At 41.5% G+C, this 25913-nt stretch overlaps 1 protein-coding gene across 12 annotated transcripts; it reads left to right on the top strand.

Annotated features, from left to right (window-relative positions):
* Positions 1-370: 370 nt before the first annotated feature.
* On the top strand, positions 371-24027 carry Rnf14 (ring finger protein 14). Of its 12 annotated transcripts, none has more exons than XM_034518021.2 (9): positions 371-528; positions 3440-3609; positions 4095-4256; positions 5254-5405; positions 11510-12040; positions 13182-13410; positions 16492-16664; positions 18722-18852; positions 22785-24027. In XM_034518021.2, exons 3-9 carry the CDS (start codon positions 4103-4105, stop codon positions 22843-22845), a joined length of 1431 nt encoding a protein of 476 aa, XP_034373912.1. In that variant the 5' UTR covers positions 371-528; positions 3440-3609; positions 4095-4102; the 3' UTR covers positions 22846-24027. The 12 variants fall into 12 exon arrangements, with proteins under 12 accessions (XP_034373912.1, XP_076768859.1, XP_076768858.1 ...); XM_076912744.1 differs by having other exon boundaries at positions 372-528; positions 4095-4150; XM_076912742.1 differs by lacking the exon at positions 371-528 and adding an exon at positions 536-1002.
* Positions 24028-25913: the final 1886 nt, after the last annotated feature.

The following is a 25913-nucleotide window of genomic DNA, read 5'->3' as shown; positions in this document are numbered from 1 at the left end:
AACAGAGCGAGTTAATGAGTTATTAAGGGAAACATGGGAAGATTCACCTCAAGCATTCACCTCAAGGTGTGAATCCCAGCTCTGGGATTTTTGGTTTTTTTTTTGTTGTTGTTGTTGTTGTTGTTTTTGTTTTTTTTGTTTTTCTTTTAGGTTTTTTCGAGACAGGGTTTCTCTGTGTAGTCCTTCAGGTTCACGTTTTGGGATTGGTAAAAAACTCTCTCGCTATTCAGAACCCGTATTTGTACAAATTTGAGGGTTTGAAGCTTGCGCATACGGTCGGGGGGCGGCTCCTGCAGCGAGGGCCACGGCCTGTAGAGGGCGCGCAGGAGCCGGCTGCGCTCAAGGCGGCTGCGCAGAGCCTACCCTACGCCGGCATCCGCCCCTCTCAGCTGACAGCTCTGGAGACGGAAGAGGCGGTGCTCAGGTGGTGCGGGTTGTCTGCAGGCCTGGGCAGCAAGCGGGTTGCGAGGCCCCAGTCAAGGGCATACTGTGGAACTTTAGGGCCCGGCTCGGCTGAGCGGCCGGAAGGTACGGCGGGGAGGCGCTGTGAGCGCGCGAGGCAGAGCCGAGTGGCCGGGCCTGCTCTGTGGACACCCGGCTCCCCTGCCTGGGCCGGAGCGTGGCGGCCCGCTCCGAGGGCGCCGTGGGTACGGGGCGGGGCGGATGGGCCCTGCGCCTCCGGCACGCCCCGGGGACAGTTCCTCTGCGCCGTTGCTAGCCCCGGGCCTGTAGCTCTACCTGATCCTGTTCGGTGTTGCTGGGGCGTCGTACAAACACGTCTGCATGACGATTGGCAGACTGCGGGGAGAGACCCGGGCCGACCCCAGCGCCGGAGCCTGCAGGGAGTGGCCGGGAAGATGAATAGGATTTTCCCAAGCTAGGGAAACCTGGTGGAGGAGGGGCTCCACGTCCTGCTGGAGTGGCTTCCGGTTTGCAACAGTAGCGTAATTAAATTTTGTCTGTTTGCTGTTGCCAGGATTTATTCTTGTTCCCGGTTTACAGGTGAAGAAATTACGCATTTTATGGCCGGACACAGTCCAGAAAAGAGCCCAGGCTGTTATCTGTCTATTTTTGATTAATGAAGTAGTAATAAGACTTGCTTCAGGTGGTTGTGGAGTCTAGCGTCAGTTAGTGCACCGAAAGGCCTTAGCACAATGCCTGGCACCGGTAAGAACGTACTAATTGTTACTGTTCTTACCAGTGTTACTGTGACAACCGTCCCAACTTCCTTCTAGGAGTGGAATGTGACAAAATGGTCACTGACTCTTGTGCCCCTGGTCCTCCATTCCTGCGCATTGCATTTTACTCCAGGTATTTTCTCAGTCTCCAGGGCAGGGCTGGATGCTAAAATAATAGGTAGATGGGGAAGACTTGGGCCTGTTATGTAAAGGACTAATGCAGGCTAGTAGGAGAGGAAGTGCAAGGTTCGTTTTTTAAAGAAGACACTACTATATGGAGGTAGGATTTTAGAAGTTGCCCTCAAAGGCTAAGTGGGTGGACTCAGAGGAAGTGAAAGCTAGCAACCTGGATTAAGGGCCATCTAGACCCAGCCTTTGAATAAATCATAAGGGACTGTCAAAGAGAGGTGGTTTTTAGAGTAAGGATTATCAGCCTGGATCTGTACTTCTTGGAAATCTGGAAGTCTGCTCTCTCTGACAGCACACATACTGAAATTGAAATGATACAGAGACCAGCAAGGCCTTGTGACAGAATGACATGCAACTTCACGAAGCGTTCTGTAGTGTATGTGTGTGAGGGAGAGAGAGAGAGAGATATTGATTGATTGATTGATTGATTGTGGGGATAGGTTATGCAATTAGAAAGGAGACTAAAAGGGGAAATAGAGATTTTTCAGGAAGGAAGGGATAATAGAGCACGTGTGGCCTAAATAGGGAGGGGGAGGGGTACAAAAGGGGATGCAGAGAAAGGGGGAGGAATGTTTTTCCTTTGAGTGTTTTTGTTTGTTTTGGTTTTTGTTCAGACAGGGTTTCTCTTTGTAGCCCTGACTGTCCTAGAACTCACTCTCTCTGTAGACCAGGCTGGAACTCACAGAGATCTGCCAGCCTCTGCTTCCTGGGTACTGGGATTAAAGGTATATGCCATCACTGCCTGCCTAGGAATTCAAGGCTAAATTGGGAGGAATTTGAACAGAAGCAAATTATGTATGAAAATGCTACAATGAAATCTTTTTGTAGTCTGATTTCTAAAAAGTTTTGGGGGTGGGAAGCTAAACCCATTTTTGTTTTAAAATGTTATCCTGCCTTTAGAGTTATGTCCTGAGCAGGTGAGAATAAAAGCAGAGGGGATGGGAAATAGAGGGCGACTTAATTGATCTTGAATATGGCCTGGATATTAGAATTTTGTTGTTTGTTTGTTTGTTTGTTTTTTTTCAAGACAGGGTTTCTTTATGTAGCCTTAGCTGTTCTGGAACTTGCTCTGTAGACCAGGCTGGCCTTGAACTCAGAGGTCCACCAGCCTCTGCCTCTCAAGTGCTGGGATTAAAGACATGTGCCACCACCGCCCCACCTGGGTTTTGGAATTTCAAAAAGCAGTTTCCTCAGGAGATTCTAATGTGCAGACAAGATGGAGAATGCTTACCTAAAACCATGAAGTCAATAAATACATCTCTCGTATTGAAAATAGTTTGTTTACAATGAAACAAAAGGCTTAATCCTATCCTCACCATGTGCTACTTTCTGGTCAGATTGTTGAAGATTCAGTAAGGTAATGTGATCGGACTTAGTACCACACACATTTGGTGTTCTATAAGCATAAACTAATTAGGATACTAATTATGGTATGGCTTATTTGGGAATCATTTTTGAGACTATGGTCTAAAAATTAAAGTTTTATGTAACATGTTTACACATAATTTCAAGATGTTCCTCACATTTCATAATCCACCTATGGACCACACTTCTCTAAAAGTAAACTCCAATTTAGAGGTCACTCTCCCATTGAGCTACAGCCTCCATCTTGGAGGTCTGGCTGTAAACACTGAGTAAATCTTCCAAGCTTATGTGTATATGAATGCCCTTGTTCTGTTTTAGAATGTTTAACTTCAAAGTTAACTATCTCACTTGTGAGGCTAATTTATTAGCAGGTGAGAATGAAAGCCAGAGGGGATGGGAAAGAAGGAACAGAAGTAGAAGAGAGAGGGAGAAAGCAAAAAAACAAATTTAAGAGACTCCTTGGGCGTGGTGTCCTATCATCTCGTGTAACCACCTCAATTACAGAGCTGAGGACAGTCCGATAAGGTGTTATTACTGGGGAACATGCAGTCGCCCTTTAACCATGTGACTCAGTCTGCCCTGGGACAGTAATACTACCTGTGGACTAGGGTTGGTGTGTTAGTGTATGACTTAAGTTGAGATCGTACAGAAGGGGAGTTGGGATCTGGAGAGGATCCTCACACATCTTCCCTGTTTCTTTTTTGCAGATGGCAGAATTTCTGTAGTATATCGGATGCAAATCCCACATCTTGGTTTCTTATCCAGCTTCAGTCTAGCTTCACTGGCTAGAAAGTAAATGGGATTTGCACAAATTCCAAGCCAAAGTGAAATACAGATTGCAGCATTAATATCCTTTTCTCCTGGTTGTTACTAACAGGTATTAAGTGACCTAAAATGGAACATGTCTGTGCTTTAGACAAGGCTAAGCTTAAGCAGAGCTTAACAACTGCCCAGGAAAAGCAGTATTTTTTTTTTTTTTTTTTTTTGAAAATGGAATTGTTTCAGATATGAGAGGTTTAGGAAAAAAATGAGAAGAAAGAAAATGGAGTCATTTAAACGGCTGTTCAGATTTTATAGCATTATCTTTTTGAATGCAACATACACTCTCACGTTTGTTCCAGACCAGTTCCCATTTCAGTTTCAGAAAGTAGTTGGTAGGAAGCAACGCAAAGTTGTTTTTCTGGATTATGCATTAGAAGCACAGCAACCAGCTGTTAGCTGGGGAGTACCTGTGGATTTAGCCGAAAAGAGAGGATGGATAAGTCCTCTACAGTTGTTTGTGAGGAAGTTTTACCAGGAAACTTCTTCCATTATGTGTGTTTCTATTGTTAACTGATTTGAATGATTGTCTTCAATCACCAGCTAATTCAATGTCGTCAGAAGACCTAGAAGCCCAGGAGGATGAACTACTGGCCCTGGCAAGTATTTATGATGCAGATGAGTTTAGAAAAGCAGAGTCTGTCCAAGGAGGAGAAACCAGGATCTATTTGGATCTGCCACAGAATTTCAAGATATTCGTGAGCGGTTAGTTAATAATATCTTAACATAGCTTTTTCTAAAATAAAAATTATTCTCGATTTCTTATTATACTTGTCGTTTGTGTCTATAGTTCTAAGGGATTATTGATAAGTATCGGTGGCACAGATTTAGTGTGTTTTCTGTTTTAAAAGAAACCTGGGGGGAGAGGGGGTGTAAAAGTTTTCGATTTGATCCTGCCTTTTTTGGCCACTGAATTGAAGATAGCCTGTATATTTTATGCATCTAGTCTTCTAATTAGTAGTTGATCAGCACAGTCGTGGGTTATCGGAGGTAATCAGCTGGTGATGTGTAGCTGTGGAGAGTCTTGGAGCCCCCTAGAGTGCCAGGCGGTTGATTTCTGCTTGAGTTCTAGAATCAGGGCTACAGGTATGGGACAGGTGTGGGACATGCTGTTACTCTGCCACCTTTTGTTGGAGAAAATCAAAACTGTTTGGTTCATTTACAGAGACCTTGATGCACATTTTCTCACAATGTTTCTCTAGAAGCTGAGATCACTTAGATGAACCTGTGGCTGTGTTGTGTGCCGTGTTATGTCCTCAAGCCTGATAGTATTTTGTTGGCACAAACTTCCCGAACCGATTAATGACTAATTGGCATGTGCTGGTCTTAGTAAGTCATAGTCGTCTCATAGAAATAAATGTCTTTTTCTCTAGATTGTGTCTTTGTCTACTCTAAATCAACAATTAAACACACATTGTTAATAACTTGGTCATTAGTGTTAGGAATTGTACTGGGAAGTGTTTACAAGAATGAGTTATGTGACTTTATACATTACACGGCACCTAAGAGGATTTTTCAAGGGCTTAAAAACTGTTGTTTGTTTTTGAAGGCAGAGACTAGGAAATTAACATTAAGGGATGGAAAGTGCTTCGGGAGGGTTTTTGTCCCCTTTACTAAAGCTTCAGGGCTGAGCATTGCTCGGTAGATTTGGACACTCCAGTGTTGATCAACTGATTCTTTCTGATTTTTGTTTTTGGTTCAGGCAATTCAAATGAGTCTCTCCAGAATAGTGGCTTTGAATACACCATTTGCTTTCTGCCACCACTTGTGCTGAACTTTGAACTGCCACCAGATTATCCATCCTCTTCCCCACCTTCATTCACACTTAGTGGCAAATGGCTGTCACCAACTCAGGTAGACCCAAAACTTAATTTCTCCTATCCATTTTTAGAAACTTTTAAAAACCATCTTTAATTGAAGACTACCTTGATGATCTTTAATTCAGTGCATAAAGAACAAATGGCTTTGATTTTGTAAATTTTCCCCCTAGTGTTCATGAATCCTAATGCTAATGAATTGAAAATGCTTGATGAATTTAGAAGAATGGCAGGTCTGGGGACGTGGCTCAGAGGTAGAGTTCTTACCCCACATATGCACGGTCCTGGGTTTTAGCCTCAGTACTGGAGAAAGAAAGAAAGAAAGAAATGGCAGTAAACAAAACTTAATCCTTATGAATTGCAACAGCAATGATTTTTAATCAAGTGTATTGTTTCTTTTCCTTGAGACAAAGTCCTCCTTATTTTCCTTAGATAATGATATTATTTTTCTTAGTTTCTTATTCATTCCTTAAATGAAAGATTTAATTGTAATTACAACAGATAATTGAGCTAAATTGCTATAATCAAATTTCTGAATAAATGTAATAAATGCTTCTCCATAAAATCTGTGTATTAATAATGGATAATTGTCACTTAGCAGTAAATGCACACTAATAGAAGTGTGTGCGATTGTTGTGGACACTTTCTAAGACTTGCTACCTTATGTTAAAAGCCTTCTTTCTCTCTGTGCTGTTGATCCGTTCCTAATATGATCAGCTCCTCTATTAGTAGGTAATAATTGTACATATTCATGGGGCCAAGTGTGATATTTCAGTTGTGTACAGCATGCATTGATCAAACTAGGGTAATTAGCATTTCTGACTCTGTATCATTTATGTCTGGAGCCTTCAAGCGCCTCTCTTCAACTTCAGTGTTTAATTAAGACATAAATATGACTTGAAGCTAGTACAGTGTTCTGAGATGTGATAGATCAATAGCTACTTTTCTTGACATTATGAAGATCGATAAGCTGATATTAAGACAAAAGCTGTCTGTTGTTGACCTCAAAAAATAGCTCATTAGTTTTTCCCTTTAGTCATACGGTTTTGATATGTTTGTTTATTTTTGAAGATAGAGTTTTGCTACAAAGCCCAGGCTGGGTTAAATCTCATGAATCTTCCTCCCTCAGCTTTCTGAGAGCTAGAATTATATGTGTACAACAACCCACTTGATCTTATTTTATAGTTTTTGTCTCCCACCTAATTTTTTCTATAAAGTTACCTTTGCAAAGAATTAGGGAAAGGAAGTTAAACTTTAAAGGGGATAAGCTTGTAGAATAGAAGAAGATACTGTAATAACGTGCCAGAAACAGTAGGTAGAGGGTCGCTCATTATCTGTCGAGGCTACCGTTTGTGATCACTGACATCTAGCAAGTTCCTTAGATGTTTAGAGATCCATAGAGTGCTGATACTCTGCTTACTTTGACGTGCTTTAAACACACGCACATAAAAAGGCTAGGTTAGTTGGATATGTGACTTTCCATCTTAGTGTCTACTTACTGCTAGCTTTGGGTACTAGGGCATAGAGAAAGGTTCATTACTTTTCATGTTTTAATTGGTTGTGTTTCTTTTTTCTTTTTTCTTTTTTTTTTCTTTTTTTGATTTTGATTTTGATATTCAAGACTGACAAGGTTTCTCTGTGTAACAGTCCTAACTGTCCTGAAATTCACTTTGTAAACCAGGCTGGCCTTGAACTCACAGAGATCTGCATGTGTCTTTATGGTTGTGTTTCTTAGTTCAATCTTTGTTGCTATACCCTGCCTCAATAGCATTGTGAACTTTACCTGTGAAATTGACACATGGACCTGTCAGTCACTGACAGGGTGGACAGATAGAATCAGGAAGTGGATCTAGTTATCTAGTATTTTTCCCTACTCCACCAGTATACAGCTCTCTCTCCTCTTTATTCTCTACTTCACATTTATATGCATGTCTCTTCTGAAGTAGGACTGGAGAAGAAAGGAGGGGAAAAAATGGCCTCTTTATCAGACTTCACTTACATGGCATCCAGAGCTTCCCCTTTAAACATTTATTACATGGGCTAGAGAGATGGCTCAATGGTTAAGAATGCTCACTGCTCTTCCAGAGGTCCTGAGTTCAATTTCCAGCAACCACATGGTGGCTCACAGCTATCTGCAGTGGGGTCTGGTGTGTCTGAAGACAGCTACAATGTATTCATATACATAAATAAATTTTAAAAATAATTATTATACTTTGGTGCTAGAGAAGGTGATGGCTCAGTGGTCGGGAACATTTGTTGTGCCTACAGAGGACCCTGGTTCAATTCCCAGCATCCACATGACAGTTCACAACCATCTGTAATTCTAACTGGAGAGAATCTGACGCTTTCTTCTGACCTCAGTGGATTCCAGGCTCTCATATATATGAGGCAAAGCACTCATACATGTAAAACAAAAAGCTTTAGTTGTCAGTAAATATTAAGTAAATGTGCATGCAGAATTATCAGAAATGCCATACAGAGCAAGGAACAGAAAATGGTATTTTTTCATTGGGATTTAATTTACAAAGTTTGCTTGCCATCTGGAAGGCTTTTTTTTTTTTTTTTTTTCGGGTGTTTACCTGAAAAAAGAAAAGCTGCTTATAATATTCTGAGCTCCAGTTACAAATATTTTGCATTTCTATTGAGAAATCCTCTTATGCTTGAATTTCTAATGAGATGGACCAGTTTTAGATGGAAGTTAAAAACAGTTGAACTTTGATGGATGTGAGAGCTTGTTTTGTGGTAGCAAACCTGTTGCGGGCCTGTAGTTAATGCTCAGGGAAGTGGCCCTCTGCTTCCCTCTGCTCTAGATCTCTAAGTAACAAGAAGATTGTAAACCTGTCAGCTGGGAAGTTTGCTGAGTTCTAGAGTGCTTCTTGCCAAGTGTGTGGTCCTGAATCCAGTTCCCTGACTGAAAGGGAAAATGGTTATTGTAAATGTAGAAAAAAGGGTTATTCCAGCTGACTTGGCTCTTTGATAGGACTGAAAGTTAAAATCAATTTTGAAACTTTGAACAGTATTTTAAATTTAATAATTTTAAAAGAAGTTTTGAGACAAAGTCTCCTGTGGATCTGGCTGGTCCTCAGCCCATTGTATAGTTGTGGGTGCCCTTGAACTCCTGATCCTCCTTGCTTTGCCTCTCAAGTGCTGGGCTTGTAGGTATGCACTAGGATATTAGTTTATCTAAATTTATTTCAACTTAATATGAATTGTGTATGCTTATGGAGTTATATATTTTGATATATAGAAATATGTAATATTTGATTTATAGTGAAAACACTCAAAATCCTTTCTTCAGGCTTTTCCCCTCCTAGTTTTTTGAAATATATAGTGGCTTTTGTTTTCAGTCCAGGATTCCTGTGGTCCAGGTTATCTCTATGTAGCTGTGACTGTCCTAAAACTCACAATTACCCTGCTTCTACCTCTCAAGTGTTAGGATGTTAGGCCTGTGCTTTCAGATTATTATCAGTATCTCCTTACTATGTGCACGTGGGACCTTGTGTTCCTGTTTCTGTGACTTAGTGAGCACTAGTAAGTTTTCCTTCATCCCACACTTCCCTGTCCCACCTCTGCTCTCAAATTCTGTAAAATGAACTCTTTTGTATCTACTTTTGGTTTTTTCTTTTATTAAAATTTTTTTTATTTTATGCTTATAAGTGTTTTCTTCTGTGTGTATGTCTTTGTGTACCACATGAATGCAATACCCACAGAGGCTAGAAAAGGGCATGAGGTCTCCTGGGACTGGAGTTACAGATGGTTGCAAGCCACACTGTGGGTGCTGGGAACTGAACTTGGGTCTTCTGGAAGAGTAGCCAATGCTCTTAACTGCTGAGCCATCTCTCCAGCTCCCCCCCCCCCCCCCCCCCCCCCCCAAAAAAAGTCAGGTGTTGGTGGTGCATGCTTTTAATCCTAGCATTCAGAAGGTAGAGGCAGTCAGATCTCTTGAGTTTGAGGCCAGCCTAGTCTACAGAGTGAGTTCCAGGACAGCTGAAGCTACACAGAGAGACTTTGTCTCCAAAAACAAAGCAAAGAACAATAAAGGAAGATGACCTCAGACTCCTGATTCTTCTGCCTTGCTTAAGCAGGTATACTTAAAGCAGGTATACTTAAAGGTATACCCTGCCATGTCTTTATGAGGTTAACTTTTATATTTTACGTATGAACAAAACCACTCAGTACTTGTGTTTCTGAGCCTGTTGATTCCCAATTGCATCCATGTTGCAAATAAGAGGCTTTTCTTTTTGTAGATGGGCAGCATTCCATTGTTTTATATACAGCTATTGATGGATGTTTAGGTTGTTCCTTGGCAATAGTGAATAGCTCTGCAACACAGGAGTGTGTATAACACACCATCTCATTTCCTGATGATATATATCTGGTAGTAGGATTGCTGGATTATAGTGTAGTTCTGGTTTTGAGTCTTTGAGAAACCTTGATTCTGTTTCTCATAGCGCTGCACTAATTCACATTCTTACTGACAGTATGCCACGAGTTCCCTTTGACATCCTTGCCAGCACTCAGTTTTTGATGCCAGCCATTCATGCCAGAGTGAGGCAGTGCCTCACTGTGTCTGGACTTTACATCACCCAAGTTAGTGAAACTGAGCTTCACTGGCAAGTTCATGTCTTCATTTAAGAATTGTTGGTTATTGCCCTGTGTGTATTAAAAGTGGCTGGGAATTAAACCATGCTGTGTATTCTTTCTGTCATTGAGTAATACCCCAGGTATTACTTAATATTACTTAATGCTTACTTAAATATCACTGCTAAAACCAGGTCTGGTAGCAGTAGACTTTGATCTTCTTCAGGAGGCTGAGGCAGAAACATCAAAAGTTCAAGGGCTGGACCTATAAAATGGCTCCACAGGCAGGGGCACTTGTCCCCAAGCCTAATGACCCAAGTTTGATCCCTGAAACCCATGTGATTGAAGGAGAGAACTTACTCCTGCAAGTTGTCCTCTGACCTTAACATACAGGCCATAGCATGTGCCTGTTTGTACCCACACATGACTACATACAAAATATTTTTAAAGGCAAACCTGGGCAACTTAGCAAGAGTGTACCAAGTAAAGAGACGACTCAGAACTCTAGATCCTGGTAGTGTATCTGCCCTGGATTCTATTCCCACTGTTGCCAAAAAGAAAAAGAAAAAGAAAAAAGAAGCAGATTATTTTAGAGACTTGTGCTTTTGAAATTTGTCATATATACTAAGTGTTACCTTGTCAGGTGTTGCATGCAGCGTGACTGTTTTCTCCCACCTGGTAGGTCATCCCTGCGGTCCATTGTTCCCTGTGCTCTACAGAACTGCTCAGTTTGACAAAACCTTTCATCAGTTTTGAGTTGATTTTTGTAACTGGTGTATGTATTGGGGGTGTGCCTTTACTTTGGCTCTTTTGAGTGTGAATATCCAGTTTTTCCAGCATCATGTGTTGAAGGTGCTATCCTTTCTTGGATGTTTTTGCTTTGTTGTTTCTTGTGGACTAGGTAAACAAGCACTCTACCATTGAGCTGTGTTCCTGGTTTTAAATGATACTTTTTTTTTTTGTTGCTGTTTATTTATTTATTTATTTTTTTGTTTCAGCCCATTTACTATTCATATGTGCCTCACAAATTTCTGTTGGATAGATTTGTTATAGGAAGTACAGTTAATCCAAAAGAGGAACAGAAGGGTATGGGAGAAGAGAACACAGGTAATTACTGAATTTTACTACCCAGATACAGGTTTAGTGAGAACTTGCAGGGCTTGGATAGCTTCTGTACAGTGTTCTTTTTCTAATCACCATTCCAGATCACCTACAGGGAAGGGTTAGGGCTTCTAAAGAGAAACAGTCCCTTTACAACTAGAGTCCTTCCTCACACAGGAGGTACAGAGGATACTGAACACTGTTGCCCGTAGCCTAAACAGAACCTGGTTCTGTATCCCATGGCAATCTGTTGTCTTCATGCTACTACTTCTAGACTGTGATTTTGTTTTACTCTGGCTCCTGTTGCTGAATAGTTGAATAATTTGGTGAGAATGTTGGTACTGTTTTGTTAGTGAGAAAAGAAGTGTCAGGAAGTTATGCTAAAATAAGCTTCAAAAGATCAGGAGCTGGTGTATCATCATCTTTTCAAATTCAGCATCCTCATGTGCTTTTTCCCAGCTCTCTGCTCTCTGCAAGCACCTAGACAACCTGTGGGAAGAACACCGAGGCAGAGTGGTGCTGTTTGCCTGGATGCAGTTTCTTAAGGAGGAGACCCTCAACTACCTGAATATTGTCTCCCCCTTTGAGCTCAAGATGGGGTCTCAGAAAAAAGTTCAGAGAAGGACAACGGCTCAGGCCTCTTCCAGCCCAGAGCCTAGTTTGGGAGGAGCTGCTGCAGCAGATGTAGACCAAGAAGAAGCTGTGGATGAGAGAGCTGTACAGGATGTAGAATCATTGTCAACTCTGATCCAGGAAATCTTGGACTTCAATCAAGCTCAGCAGATAAAGTGCTTCAATAGTAAACTGTTCTTGTGCAGTATCTGTTTCTGTGAGAAGCTGGGTAGTGAGTGTATGTACTTCTTGGAGTGCAAACATGTGTACTGCAAAGCCTGTCTGAAGGATTACTTTGAAATCCAGATCAAAGATGGTCAAGTTAAATGCCTCAACTGTCCAGAACCACAGTGCTCTTCAGTGGCTACTCCTGGTCAGGTACTGTCCTCTGTCAATATCAGGTGCCCTCCAGGTCCTCTTTCATAAAGGGAAAGATCTCAGAATTTTGTTTGTTTGTTTGTTTCCTTTTGAGATAGGTTCCTTCTGTATAGCCCAGACTGGACTCAAACTCATGATTCTCCTGCCTCCACTTCCCAAATGCTGACATTAAAGGTGTCGCCACTACACTTACCATAGGAATTTTACTTAATGTATTATTTAGCAGTGTTGAGGAGCAACCCTAAGCCTCACCTATGCTAGACAAGCCCTTTCCCACTAAGTCACACCCCAACCCTCACAAACTTTCTTGATAGTACTTATGGAATGGACCAATGGAACTTAGATGCAGTTCACAGTTTTTCATTGTATCTATTAAGAATGCTGTAAGATGGGTGTGGACATACCCAACCACCTATAATCCCAGTGCTCCAGAAGTAGACGCCAGAGTCAGTATCATCCTTGACTGCTTAGTAAGTTTAAGGCTAATTTGGGCTGCATGAGAGTCATCTCAGAAACTCAAGATGGCTCAGCAGGTAAAGGCACTTGCCACCAAGCCTGATGACCTGAGTTCAACTCTCTCAGGTCATCTTTTAATCCACATCCCACAAATAAATACACAGGCAGATTTCTCTCTCTCTCTCTCTCTCTCTCTCTCTCTCTCTCTCTCTCTCTCTCTCTGTCTCTCTGTCTCTCTCTCTCTCCTTCTTTCTCTCTCTTTCTCTCTTTCTCTAGACAGGGTTTCTCTGTGTAGCCCTCCCTGGCTGTCCTAGAACTAGCTCTGTAGACCAGGCTGGCCTTGAACTCAGAGATCCACCTACTGAGTGCTGGAACTAAAAGTGTGTGCCACCACACCCCGTCTTAGTTTTGACCAGCCACAACCTTAGTCAGAGAAAGGTATAGGAGGCTGAGGCAGGTGGATTGCTGAAAATTCAAAGCTAGTCTGGACTACATAGGAAAGCCCATCTCAACCATGCCTCCCCCACACAAGTATAAACTATTGCCAAACCTGCTTTGATTCTGAAATGAGAATAGGGCGTGACTTTTGTACCTGTCTATCTTGTACCAGCAGCCTCAGAGTCTTCATAGGATCAGAACTAGTTGGGAAATCTTCAGTTCTATGGTGCTTTATATTCCCTCTCAGGTCAAAGAGCTGGTAGAAGCAGACTTATTTGCTCGCTATGACCGTCTCCTCCTGCAGTCTACCTTGGATCTAATGGCAGATGTGGTGTATTGTCCCCGTCCATGCTGCCAGCTCCCTGTGATGCAAGAGCCTGGTGGTACCATGGCTATCTGCTCCAGCTGCAATTTTGCCTTCTGCACCTTATGCAGACTGACCTATCACGGGGTTTCTCCATGTAAGGTAACTGCAGGTATGTTGTAACTGTGAACCCAACCTTTATCCAGTAGCCTTCCCTTGTGAAGGCCTGTGACTTCCATTCATACATTTAGAGTTCTCGCACCTATAGAGTTTGTATTTTTCTCTGAGTCAGAGAGCTGCTAGAAGCAGAGTTGCATGCCAATTATGACCAACTTTGGCTCCAGTGTACCTGGGCCTGATGGCAGATGTGGTGTATTGATACATCTTGCTGAGTGCTGGCTGAAGTTCTCACTCAGAGGCTACTTGGTTAGTTACTATCTTAGCTCTAGGGAAAGGAATGAGCAGAAGACACAAAATCCTTTTTTGGAACTTCCAGTCTAGTGGGCCTGACAGACAACAGAGTAAGTAGTGGTAAGTGCTAAGGAGGAGAAAGCAAGCAAGAGCTGGCTAGGAAGGGTTCTGAGGGGAGGGGACTTAATTAGCCGGAAGCAGGCAGAACCAGTTAGATGGGAATGCTTTCTAGGAAAAGGACTAGCATGTGGACTCGAATGGGTCCTAATGGCAGATGCAGGCATCCAAGCTCCCACTCTGGATTCTTTGGCACGTGTGTCTCATCAGTCCCCAGATGCCTTCTCCCTGAGCACCTATGTTGGAGTGAGCACAGGAGTAACACATGCGTGCCAGTTTGGGTGCAGGTGCTCTAGAGAATCAGGCCTTTTTGTCAGTTTGGTCCTTGGTGCCCAAATTTTCTCAGTTAGTGAAGATGACAATAGTCAAGTGTTGTAGAATGGAAGAGAGCTAATGAAAGTGTCTGTGACAGGTAAATAGAGAAATTGAAAGTCAGGGTTAAAAAGTTAGAGCAATTTCAGAATAACTCAAATCTAATAAAAATTTGTAGTTGTTAGTAATCTTTCTAGTAATTCCTTCTATTGTATTTACAAAAGTATTGATTCCTGACAGGAGGATTCATCTTTCATCCTTGGCCAAGTGAGAAACAGTGAACTAATTGTTTGAGAGGAGCAGAGCTCTAATGAGGAAAGTAGACTAATAAAATAACAGGAACAGGGCTAGGGAGATGGTGCAGTGAGTAGGAGTGCTTGCTGGGTAAGCGTAAGATCCTGAGTTTGAATCCCCAGCATCCATGTAAAAATCTGGGTATGGCCACATATACCTGAAACCCCATCTTTGTATGACAAGGACTGGTGGATCCTGAGAGCTCACTGACCAGCCAGCGCACCCTAAATGGCAAGCTTCTGGTGTAGTGTCTTAGAAGAATAAGGCAGAGAATGATAGAGGAAGATAACAGATGTCCTCCTTTGGCCTCCACATTTGTGTGCACAGTAGAGACAGGTACACACGTCTTTACTCTCGCATACACACACTACACACATCTCCCAAATAAAAATTAAGTAACTGGGACTTTAATGAGAGGTCTTCAGTTGTATTGAAAAACTGATGAAATGTGATTGTGAACAAAAGCTTTTGTCAACAGCTGGAACCCTTGCAAATGGTAGCCTAATCCATTTAAGTAGAAGGGAAGCAGTATAAGCCAGTTGAATATTGGGGGGAAAGGTGAAAAGAACTTTTTTTAAAAAAACATGTGAGTGCAGTGCCTGTGGAGGCCAGAAGAGGGCATTACAGTCCCCTGGGGCTGGAGTTACAGGCTGTTGTTGAGCCGCGTGGCATTTGTGCTGGAAACAAAACCCAGGTCCTCCTCTGGAGGAGCAGCAAGTGTTCTTAATAGCTGAGCCTTCTCTTCACTGTCAAGGAAGAACTGCTTTAAAATTTACATTTGTCTGTCTGTCCATCAGTCTGCCTTTCTGTCTGTCTGTCTGTCCATCAGTCTGCCTTTCTGTCTGTCTGTCTATTCTCATGGTGGGAAGCACACTCATATCCTGGTGAGAATGTATAAGTCAGAAGACTCCTTAAGGGAGTTGATCTTTCACCATTGGACCTGAATATTGAAGTCAGGTCGTCAGGCTTGGCAGCCAGTTCAACCACTGAGCCATCTTACCTGCCTTAGGAAGAGCTTGTCAGCATCTGCAGCAAAGCAAAATTTAGTCACTGTTTTTGTATGTCAAAATTTGGAGTTTTATGATGACTGATATTTATATATTATAGAATCTGTGTCTATAACTTAGAGATATTGGTATGGCATTGGGGATTGAATTCAGGGTCTTGGCAAGCACTTTGCCACTTGGCTCCATGGGGGGGGGGGTTTCTTTTTGTGTTTTGTTTTCTTTTGACAAACCAGTTTTTAATTGAATGTTGCCAGTTATATAAACATACTGACATTGAGAAATCAAAGTAGAAAGAAAACTTGCCACCTTAGCAAGTATGACTCTTGGAGTGGATGGGCTCCTCCAGCCTCTGCTGTGGCACATAAGTAACTTTTACCTGGTTGGCGTGTAAGTATTTTTTGGATCTTATGATTTAGATTGAATGGTAGCTACTCCAATCATAAGTCTTTTTGTGTGTGTCTTGATTTTTTTTTTTCAGCATGTTGAAAACTATCTAATAGATCTAAAATACAAAAGAGTGTTCACATTTTCAAATACAATACATTTACGGTTTTTACTGGCATATATATATATATATACACACATATATATATGGGGTTTTTTTATATATAATAATGTTGGGTTTTTTTTTTTTTTTAAGGCAGAGTTTCTCTGTGTAGCCCTGGCTGTTGTGAAACTCCCTCTGTAGACCAGGCTGGCCTCAAACTTAGGGATCCACCTGCCTCTGCCTCCTGGGGGTTAGGATTAAAAGTATGCACCACCACTACCTGACTTTCATTATGAAATTTTTATATATGTATATATTTTTATCATAATAGTTCCATTGCCCCTTTTTGTCTCCCCCTCTCCGCCACTGATCTAAATTTTTTATATTTAAATATTATGGGTGGGGTTTTTTTGTGGAGTTTTTGTTTTGTTTTCAAGACAGGGTATCACCACATATTTCTGGCTGAGCTGGAACTCTATGCAGACCAGGCTAACCTTTAAAGTTTATTCAATGAGATCTGCCTGCCTCTGCCTGCCTCTGCCTGCCTCTGCCTCCTAAGTGCTGGGGCGAAAGCTATGCACCACCATGTCCATTATGGCCATTTTTAATTTTTTTTTTTTTTTAGAGAAATTGATAGACTTACGAAATGAATACCTGCAAGCAGATGAAGCTACTAAAAGGTTCTTGGAACAGAGGTATGGCAAGAGGGTGATTCAGAAGGCCCTGGAGGAGATGGAAAGTAAAGACTGGCTGGAAAAGAACTCGAAGAGCTGCCCCTGCTGTGGAACACCCATCCAGGTAACCTCTGTAGAGCAGAAGGGACCTTCAGGAGCCCACTGATCAGTTGTTATGGAAAAGCATTTGGGTATCTACTCAGCTTTCTGGCTGAAAATTGAATTTCAGTAGTAAATACTGTAACTGACCTTAAGTGTACATAGGCTTCTCTATTCAGACTGCTTTTATACAAAGACAATTAATCTTACATTGTGCCCACCCCAGAATTGAATAGATGATGCTCCATTTTGCTTTCTTTTGTTAATAACAAGACCACAGGCTAGGTTAGTTACAAAGCTTATTTTGGGTTGATCTGGTTCTGTCCTGAGACCATGCAGAGCACCCAGTGGTGGGAAGTGTGGTTCTCTCTCCACTGATAGTTCTCTATTATATAAAGCCATCAGTCTCCAGTGATGGAGCTCCACTCTGATGGCCTTATCTCACCCTTTATCTTCTGCAAGGGCCCTGCTTCTAGATACAACATTCAGGTCAAGTTTTATGTTTTAATACCACAATGGGGAGTAAATTCCCAACATGAGGTTTGAAAGGAACAAACTCATTAGTAAGAACATACAGAGCTATAGTCAAATCCCCCCCCCCCCCCCCAAGTCAGGGTTTCTCTGTGTTGTCCTGACTATTCTGGAACTCACTCTGTAGACCAGGCTGGCCTCGAACTCAGAAATCTGCCTGCTTCTGCCTCCCAAGTGCTGGGATTAAAGGCGTGCACCACCACTGCCCGGCTACAGTCAACTCTTAATCTCTGTGGTTTTAAAGATTGCTTATTTTTATTCTGTGTATATGGCTGTGCCCATGTTTGTCTGAGTACCATGTGCATGTCTGGTACTTGCAGAGGCCAGAAGGCAGCTTTGGATTTTTCTGGAACTTGAGTTACAGGTGGTTGTGAGCCCCAATGTGGGTGGTGAGAATTAAACCTGGGTTCTCTGGAACAGCAGCTAGTGCTCTTATCCAAGGAACTATCTCTCCAGCCCTAATCTGTGTTTCTCAAACAGTTTTATCTGGGTCTGGGGATATGCCTCAATTGGTAGAGTGCTGGCCTAGAATTAAGGAAGCCCTGGGTTTAGTCCCTAGTACAACAGACTAGATGAATATGACAAAAGCCAAATATGTGTACTTCACTCTTTGTGGAATGGACACCAGGAGTTCTTGAATTTGGGAGGTGGAGGCTGGAAAACCAGAGGTTCAAGGTCACCAGTAGGTGTGTAGCAAATTCAAGGCCAACATAGATTTATGAACCTCCGTCTCAAAAAAATAGTTTTGACTTTTCAGAACTATTTATCCTTCAAAATACCAAATGTGTTTAACAAAATATGTAGTCAGGAAGTAGAAGCATTTTCTCTATTACTCTGAGCCAAATAGAAATTTATTTCTTCTCACCAAAATTTTAACAGATTTTAAAATTAAAACATGGTCTTTCATTTGATTTTATTTTTTTAATCTTGTACATTGTAACTGACACTGATGATAATTCCTTGGTTGCATCCTTACAGAAAGCAGCAGCATATCTGACCACTTGTGACAAGCTTCAGCCTTGTGACTCCACTTAGTAATTTTGATTGGTGTAGAAATTTAAACTCAGTCCCAGCCTGGTTGGTGTATTCTGTAGTCCCAGTCGTTTGGGAAGCTGAAGCAAGAGGATTGCCAGCGAACAACTTAAACCCTGTCTTAAGAATAAAAAGTAGAAAAGGAAAGGGATATAGCTTAATGGTAGAATGCTTGCCTGGCATGTAAAAGAACCTAGATTCTATCTCTGGTGCTGAAAATAAAGTAACATTTTAATATTAATCAGGTTATGTGTTTGTCTCCTGTGCTTCAGTTGTGTCTGTATTTATGAGAGAGATGTTGCTGAGTATCTAGTTGTGGGAACACCTACTCAGTATTTCTGTATTTTACTTGCAATGAAAAACTGCAGGCATAAGTGGTCATCTTTATGCTTTTTGCCTGCACATTAGTCCTGGAGAAAGGACAAAAGACCAGGAGAGGTGTGCTGGGTTGTTTTCGGCACATGCATCATCTTCCGCTTTTACCACCATGATATTGTTTTTGTCTCTCCTTCCCATCAGAAATTAGATGGCTGCAACAAGATGACCTGTACTGGATGTATGCAGTATTTCTGCTGGGTTTGCATGGGTTCTCTCTCAAGAGCAAACCCTTACAGACATTTCACTGATCCTGAATCTCCATGCTTTAACAGGTTTGTACACACAGGGTTCCTTAGACTTAACAGGTAAAAAAAAACCTCAGGTGTGCCTGCATGAGGATGAATGTGTGCACAGGTGTACCCTGGATAGGCAGAGACCCAAGAAGGTGTGTTGTCTTTCAGAGTTGGAGCTGGAAGTACAGAATATTTGCAGGATGCCTGGTTTGTTACCTGAGTACTAGGATCCAAACTCCTGTCCTCATGATTGTACAGCATTCTTAACCACTGAGCCATCTTCCTAGCCCATCTGGATGTTTTGATACCAGTATGCAGGCTGGTTTATTTCCTGAGTACCAGTTTTTTCCCTAAGTAGCTAGACTTGGAGAACTCTTTTCCCACATGTGATTTTTGAGTCTTCTTGAAAATAGGTTTATGATCAGAGTATACATCTCTTTTTTGTTGTTGTTGTTTTATTTTTCAAGACAGGATTTCTCTGTATAGCATCTCTTGAGAACAATTTATTTTTTATCCTCACCTTAAAAAAAATTCATGCTTAGCTGGACAGTAGCGGCACACTTCTTTAATCCCAGCACTTGGAAAGACCAAAGCAGGCAGATTTCTGAGTTCAAGGCTAACCTGGTTTATAGAGTGAGTTCCAGGACAGCCAGGACACACAGGAACCCTGCCTTGGGGAAAAAATTATGGGTGTTTTGCTTGCCTGTACGCCTGTACACTACATGTATGTCTAGTGCTTGCAGAGTCTGGGAAAGCATGTTGTATCCCTTGGGACTGAAGTTACAGATAGTTGTGAAGCCACTATGTGGGTGCTAGGAATTGAACCCAGGATCTCTGGAAGAGCAGCTATGCTCTTAACAACTGTGCCATCTCTTTATCCCCACCCCACATTTTTAAAGACAGAGCATATGTGATCTAGGCTGGTCTTGAATTTTAAACATATTTTAAATTATTTGTGTGTGAGAGGGTTTGGGTATTGGTGTGTTTGTGTCATGATGCACAGGTGAAGTCAGGACAGCTTTCAGTAGTTGTTACCTGCTTCTGTCACAGTCCACTGGGAATGGGTCCTGGGATTCGCTCAGGGAGAGCAAATGTCTAATGGGCCATTGTGCTAGCCCTGGCTTTGAAGTCAGTACTCCTTTTTTTGTTTTTGTTTTTGTGGTTTTTTGGTTTTTGTTTGTTTGCTTGTTTTTCAAGACAAGGTTTTTCAGTGTAGCATTATGTGTTCTGGAATTCACTCTGTAGAGCAGGCTGGCCTCGAACTCAGAGATCCACCTGCCTTAGTCCACATTGAGCTTGGTCCTCCTTTTATGATAAAAGTTTTTAAGCATGTGGAAAGGTTGAGAGACTACAGCTCTGATTGGTGTGAGTAAACAATTCACTGATGTATTCTCTTTACTGTCTCAAGGAGGCATTGCTAAACTGCTTGGAGATGAGTTATAGCAATGGTGTTACTCTGTTACTTCATTATATATCCTAAATTTAGAAAATGCCTGTAAGACTGAGAGTGTAGCTCTGAGGTAGGTTCAATGCTTAGCATGTGTGGGAGCTATGAGTTTAATCTCCTCCCCTTGCCCAGTTCCCCCAAAACTAGAGTGTTCCTATGTAATGATAGAACTTTATTTTTATTTTATTTATTTATTTATTTATTTATTTATTTATTTGGTTTTTGGTTTTTCGAGACAGGGTTTTTCTGTGTTGTCCTGGCTGTCCTGGAACTCACTCTGCAGACCAGGCTGGCCTTGAACTCAGAAATCCTCCTGCCTCTGCCTCCCAAGTGCTGGGATTAAAGGCGTGCACCACCACTGCCCGGCTAATGATAGAACTTTAAGAGTGAATGATGGCTGGAAATGATGGCTGGGCACAGTGGTGTCCACCTTTAATTGTAGCTTTCAGGAGGCAGAGGCAGGAAGATCTCTGAGTTTGATGCCAGCCTGGTCTACATAGTGAGTTCCAGGACAGCCAGTACTACATAGAGACCTTGTCTTAAAACAAACAAACAAACAAACAAACAAACAAACAAATGTGATAAGCAAAACCTGTTTAAAACTTTCATTCATTGGGACAGCAAGATGGCTCAGCAGTCAAAGGCCCTTGCTTCTCATGATCTGATGGCCTGAGTTAGAGTCCTAGAACCAGTATAAAGGTGGAAGGAGGGAGCCAACTTTACAGTTGCCCTCTGACCTCCAACTACATAACACACAGTAAAAAATAATAATAATAATAATAATAATAATAATAATAATAATAATAATACACCTTCCTACTTAACATTCCAAGTTTCTGTTAACATCAGTTAATTGAGCCAGGAACTAGTCAGGTTCAGTCTGGTTATTTCTCTTAATATAAAGTTTGGGTCACTTATTTGTCAAGGAAAAACTAACTCTTTAAAAACTCCAAACCAGCTTGTACTGTTAGGTGACATCTCTAGAGTTGTGTCTCCATGATATCTGTTAGCTTGCTTCTCTGTCTTCTCTCTTTGCTGACACTGGAAGTCTCATCTGGATGGAAGCTTGATTAGTTGTAGTAACCATTTTAACAAAGATATTTCATGTGATGTACTGAGTATGGTCCCCTTAGGGAAAACTATGCCCAGGCTGACTCTCTGTTAGTGTGCTATCATTTAATTCATGCAGAGGTATGTTTCCCTTTTGTTATTAGAAAAGAATCTGAGGTGATTCTTTGACACAGTATGGGTTATTTTTTAGAAGCTCTCCAAAGTCAGCATTGGTGTTTTTCTCCATTGGTTTCTGTAGAACCTACACTCATCACTGTAAAAGTGTAAGAGAAATGGAAAAGGTTAGTCCTGCAGTGGACTGCTGTAAGTTAGTGTTGGAAATTGCACCAACTTTAGAGAGTATAAGGAAAAGAAGACAAAGGGCTCTCTATACAGCATACTACCCACAAAGTTGCAAGGCCTTAAGAGACAATGGGAAGATTAGCACATGGCTGGGTGGTTCCTGAAAGAGTTCAGCTTCTTCCAGGCTACATGATTCCCCATGCTTGTTTATTTCACAACTATATACGTTATCAGTTTGGTGATGTCCATTCCCCATTTTTGCAAATAAAAAGAAGAATGGGGTACAACTTAGAGGAAGTTTCCAGGCATGCAAAAAGCATACAGTGACCAATACTTTTCTTATCTATTTATTTTTAAACAACATTTCTCTGTGAAGTCTTAGTTGTCCTGGAACTCCCTCTGTAGACCAGGCTGGACTTGAACTCAAAGATCTACCTGCCTCTGGCTCCCAAGTGCTGGGATTAAAGGCATGTATTACTACCAGCTTTGTTTCTGGTTTTTTGAGAAGGGCCTTGCCTTTCTCCCCATTCCCCTGGCCTTGATAAAAATCATTAGATTACATTCCTAAAGCTAGCCACCAAGGTCTGTTCCCTTATTTGACTACTTCTTCCACCTGAGACTGACTACCAAGGTCCAGCTATCAAATTATTGAAGTCCAGAAATAAAAGCCCCCTTTGTCTTATATAATTAACATGCCCAATTAAAATTAAACACCTCGTCTTAACAAGGGACGGGTTGTTCCCCTTTACCTTTGTAAACTCCTGTTTGCCTGTAGGCCATGTGTGTCTCCTCTCTGTCTAGAGGCAGGCCTTTGTCCCTCTGAGACAGATACCCCTTTGCTCTCTCCTTTGTTACCTTCCCCTTCTCCCTCATCCTATATCTCCTGTCTTTGTCTCTTATTTCTTGCCCTTTGTCTCTCTGGGGCAAGTAAATCTCCTTTGGTTGGGAACTTGGTTTGGGAGTCCTGAGCTAATACTGTCTGTCTCCTTACACAGACATCTCTCAGCATCTTTAGAAGGACCTGGGTTTTAGTCCTCCTTAATGAAACGGTTACAGAAGAAAATTTATGCAGAGGAATTACCAGAAGAATAGACTGCTTTTGAGAGAAGGAAAGACAGATTATGCTGTTTTGTCCAACTGCCTAAGTGTGTGCCTTATTTTATGCTTTCAGATTGTTCCATGCCGTGGATATTAATGGAGATATTTGGGAAGATGAAATTGAGGAAGACTAGTTCATTCCTTCTGCTCACAATATAGAAGTGGAATGGTTTAGCCTGATCTTCTGTCAAGTACACAAAGAGACCTTGAAGGATATTTAGGGTACCATCTATTCACTCTTCCAGTGTAGAACGAAGAACAGGGTTTATATTTTCCTTTGGTTTCCGATTAAGGCATGTACATTTTCCATGTAACATAATCTGATAAAATTATTTGCCAAAGGATCAGAAATGAAAACTATAGGAGATTAAAATTATAATATGCCCAAATTGTGAATAGTTAAAAAGTAAATATTTATTTTCTCCCCCAAGCTTTAGGTTAGGGAGAGGGTCAAGAGTTAAGCCTTTAGACCATTCCAAGAGGCCTGGCATTGTTGGAGTGCTCTCAGCTGGGGACAGTCACAGCCCCAGCCACGCTGTCCTGGGAGCCTGATCCATTCTCTGTACACTGCTCATTTCCATCCGTGCTGTGCAGGAGCCTGTGCTCTGTAACTGACCAGTTGTCCCAGTGTCGTTCTGTCTACTGCTTGCCAGAATAGAAGTCTATAGTATATTAAAAGTATTTTTAGTACCACAATCCCTGTGGGTCACTTGATATTTATGAATAGTGTATTGAATCCACTGGTTTATAGCCAAATGTAGAATTTAGGATTCTGGCTCAGAATTCCTCCAGATTCAGAGTCAGAGCTGTCTCTGCCCCATTTTGTTCTCAACTTTCTCCCTTTCGACAGTTTTAGTGTTGATTCCTGCAGTGTGTGTCTTATTTCCTCTGCTAGAATAGAAAAAAGCCCAGTATATTCCTCATGAATGCTCTCTAACCTGTGAAGAGCATCATGGTTCTACCCACAACTTCTGAACCCTTGGGTCCTCTCTAGTCACCTACAGGAATTGGGCTTCCTACCCTCCCCTCCTAAACAGCAGTGTTTGGAGTAATAATAGTAGCTTGATAGCTAGATTCCTAATTCTGGGTTTTACTGGCTTTTTGAAAAACTGTCTTCTCATGATTCAGTAAGTGGCTTGGTAGTCACTTGGTGGATGTTTAGAAAGGACAGTAATTCACCTGTAGCTTGTGAACATGTGTTTTCTACTTTGACACTGAAAATTAAGGAATTGCTTAACTGTCAGCTCAGACTACTTCTGGATTGTCAATGAGGATGCTTAATCTTAACAATAAAGTAATTTAAAATCCTCCTGTAATTCAAGTAGACATGATGTCCTGTTAATTCTGTCACCACAGCACTGACTGAATTGAAAACTGACTTGTGTGTCTGTCTGTTCTTGTGGTTGGGGTGTTTTGCTGTTGGGTTTTCTTCTAGAGATTGACTCATGACCTCAATTGTGCTGATTCTGAGCCTACCACTAAGTGACACACACACACTGACACACATACACTGACAAAGTGACACACATACACTGACACACACACACAGACATTTTTAAAGAGAGAAGGAAGGGTCCCAGAACAGCACCACCTTTCCTACTCAGGGCACATACTTTGTTTGAACATGTTCTTTTCATGGGCTTCCAGCCACACATTTTATATTATCACTGGAGTTAAAAAAATAAGTGGAAGGTAAGAAAAGGAAATCAAATGACTGTTTGAGTATCCAGGAGAGATGTTAGCAGGAATTCGGGTTGGAGTTCATTGGAACCACTGACACGCCCTGGTTCATGAGCTATTTGATAAACGATAGTGATCATTTTAGCTATTGTGCAGTTTGTTGGTGAAATCTGAGAAGTGAGAACAAAGCCTTTACAGTACTGTCATGAAAGAAGCAGAGCCCTTGGTTGTGTGTGGCTGTTAGAGAGCCAGCAGTCCTTAGTCCAAGACTTGTTTACTCATCTGATAATCTTTATTTCTTCCTTAGGCACAAAATCCTAACCCTCAATTTTAACATAGACGATAGGGTTTTTAAATTATTATTTTTGAGGCAGCTAGTTTGAGATGGTATAATTTTAGTAGAATTTGGGAGTTTTTTTGTTTTGTTTTTTATGTATATGGCTATTTTGCCTGCATGTATGTTTCTACACCACATGTGTGCCTGGTTCCCATGGAAGACAGAAGATGCTTTCAGACCCCTAGAAGTGTAGTTAAAGGTTACTGTGAGCTTCCATGTGGGTGCTAGGAATTGAACTCAGGTCCTCTAGAAGAGCAACAAGTATTCTTATCTGCTGAGCTATCTCTCCAGCCTCAGTAAATTTATTTTTATTAGGTAAATAAAGTAAGAGACTTGATTGCCCTGTGAAATGAGTTTCTGCAAGATTGCTGTGTCATGGAAATGACTGATAGAATAAAGAGATTTATCCCTCCCTCAGGATCAAGGCCTGTTTGATATAAGATCTGAAACTTGCCATTAATTCCATTAATTGACATGAGCTTTGGAAGACTTTGAGTTGTGAGTTTAAAGAGGCTCTAACTCCTGATTTATTTTACTATAAAATACTTGTGAGTCTGGGGCTGATAAAAGAAAATAACTTTCTAAATAGCTTTTTTTCTTATATGTGGGCCATCACTTTTTGTGACTTTGGCCTGCCTTTGTCAACTGAGATGCATATTGTTTAACATATTTTTAAAAAGAAACTTAATTTTAGATTCATAGAAAAACTGCAAAGAAGCAGAGTGTGATGGTGCATGCTTGTAATCTCAGTGCTGGAGAGGTGAGATCGGGAGATCAAGGGTTCAAGGCCAGCCTTAGTGAGTTCCAGGCTGGTCTTGGCTACTTAAGAGTCTGTCTCAAAACCAAGGCAGGAATTCACCTTCACTGCAAAGATGATACTCATGACTCTCTATACCCCATGTCTCCCCATTGTTGATACTGTGTATTAGTAATGTGGCATCATCAGTGGCAGACACGATTATTGGCCATGACTTACACCATTTTCTTAGTTCTTCCCTTGTTTATGTTTTCTGTTCCAGGATCTCATATCTCTGCACATCACATTACATTTAGTCCCCTGTTTCCATAGATACCCCTTGGCTGTCATAGTTGTCCCATCCATATTTATCATATAGATAAATATCCATTATATATTGATGCATCTGGATTGATAGGCTGAAAGCTACAAACTCAGCCAGACAATGA

This window comes from Arvicanthis niloticus, chromosome 14 (genome assembly GCF_011762505.2).
Source record: "Arvicanthis niloticus isolate mArvNil1 chromosome 14, mArvNil1.pat.X, whole genome shotgun sequence".
Classification (NCBI taxonomy): Eukaryota; Metazoa; Chordata; class Mammalia; order Rodentia; family Muridae; genus Arvicanthis; species Arvicanthis niloticus.
The sequence above is the reverse complement of the archived record's forward strand: the minus strand, read 5'-3'. Positions and strand labels throughout refer to the sequence as shown.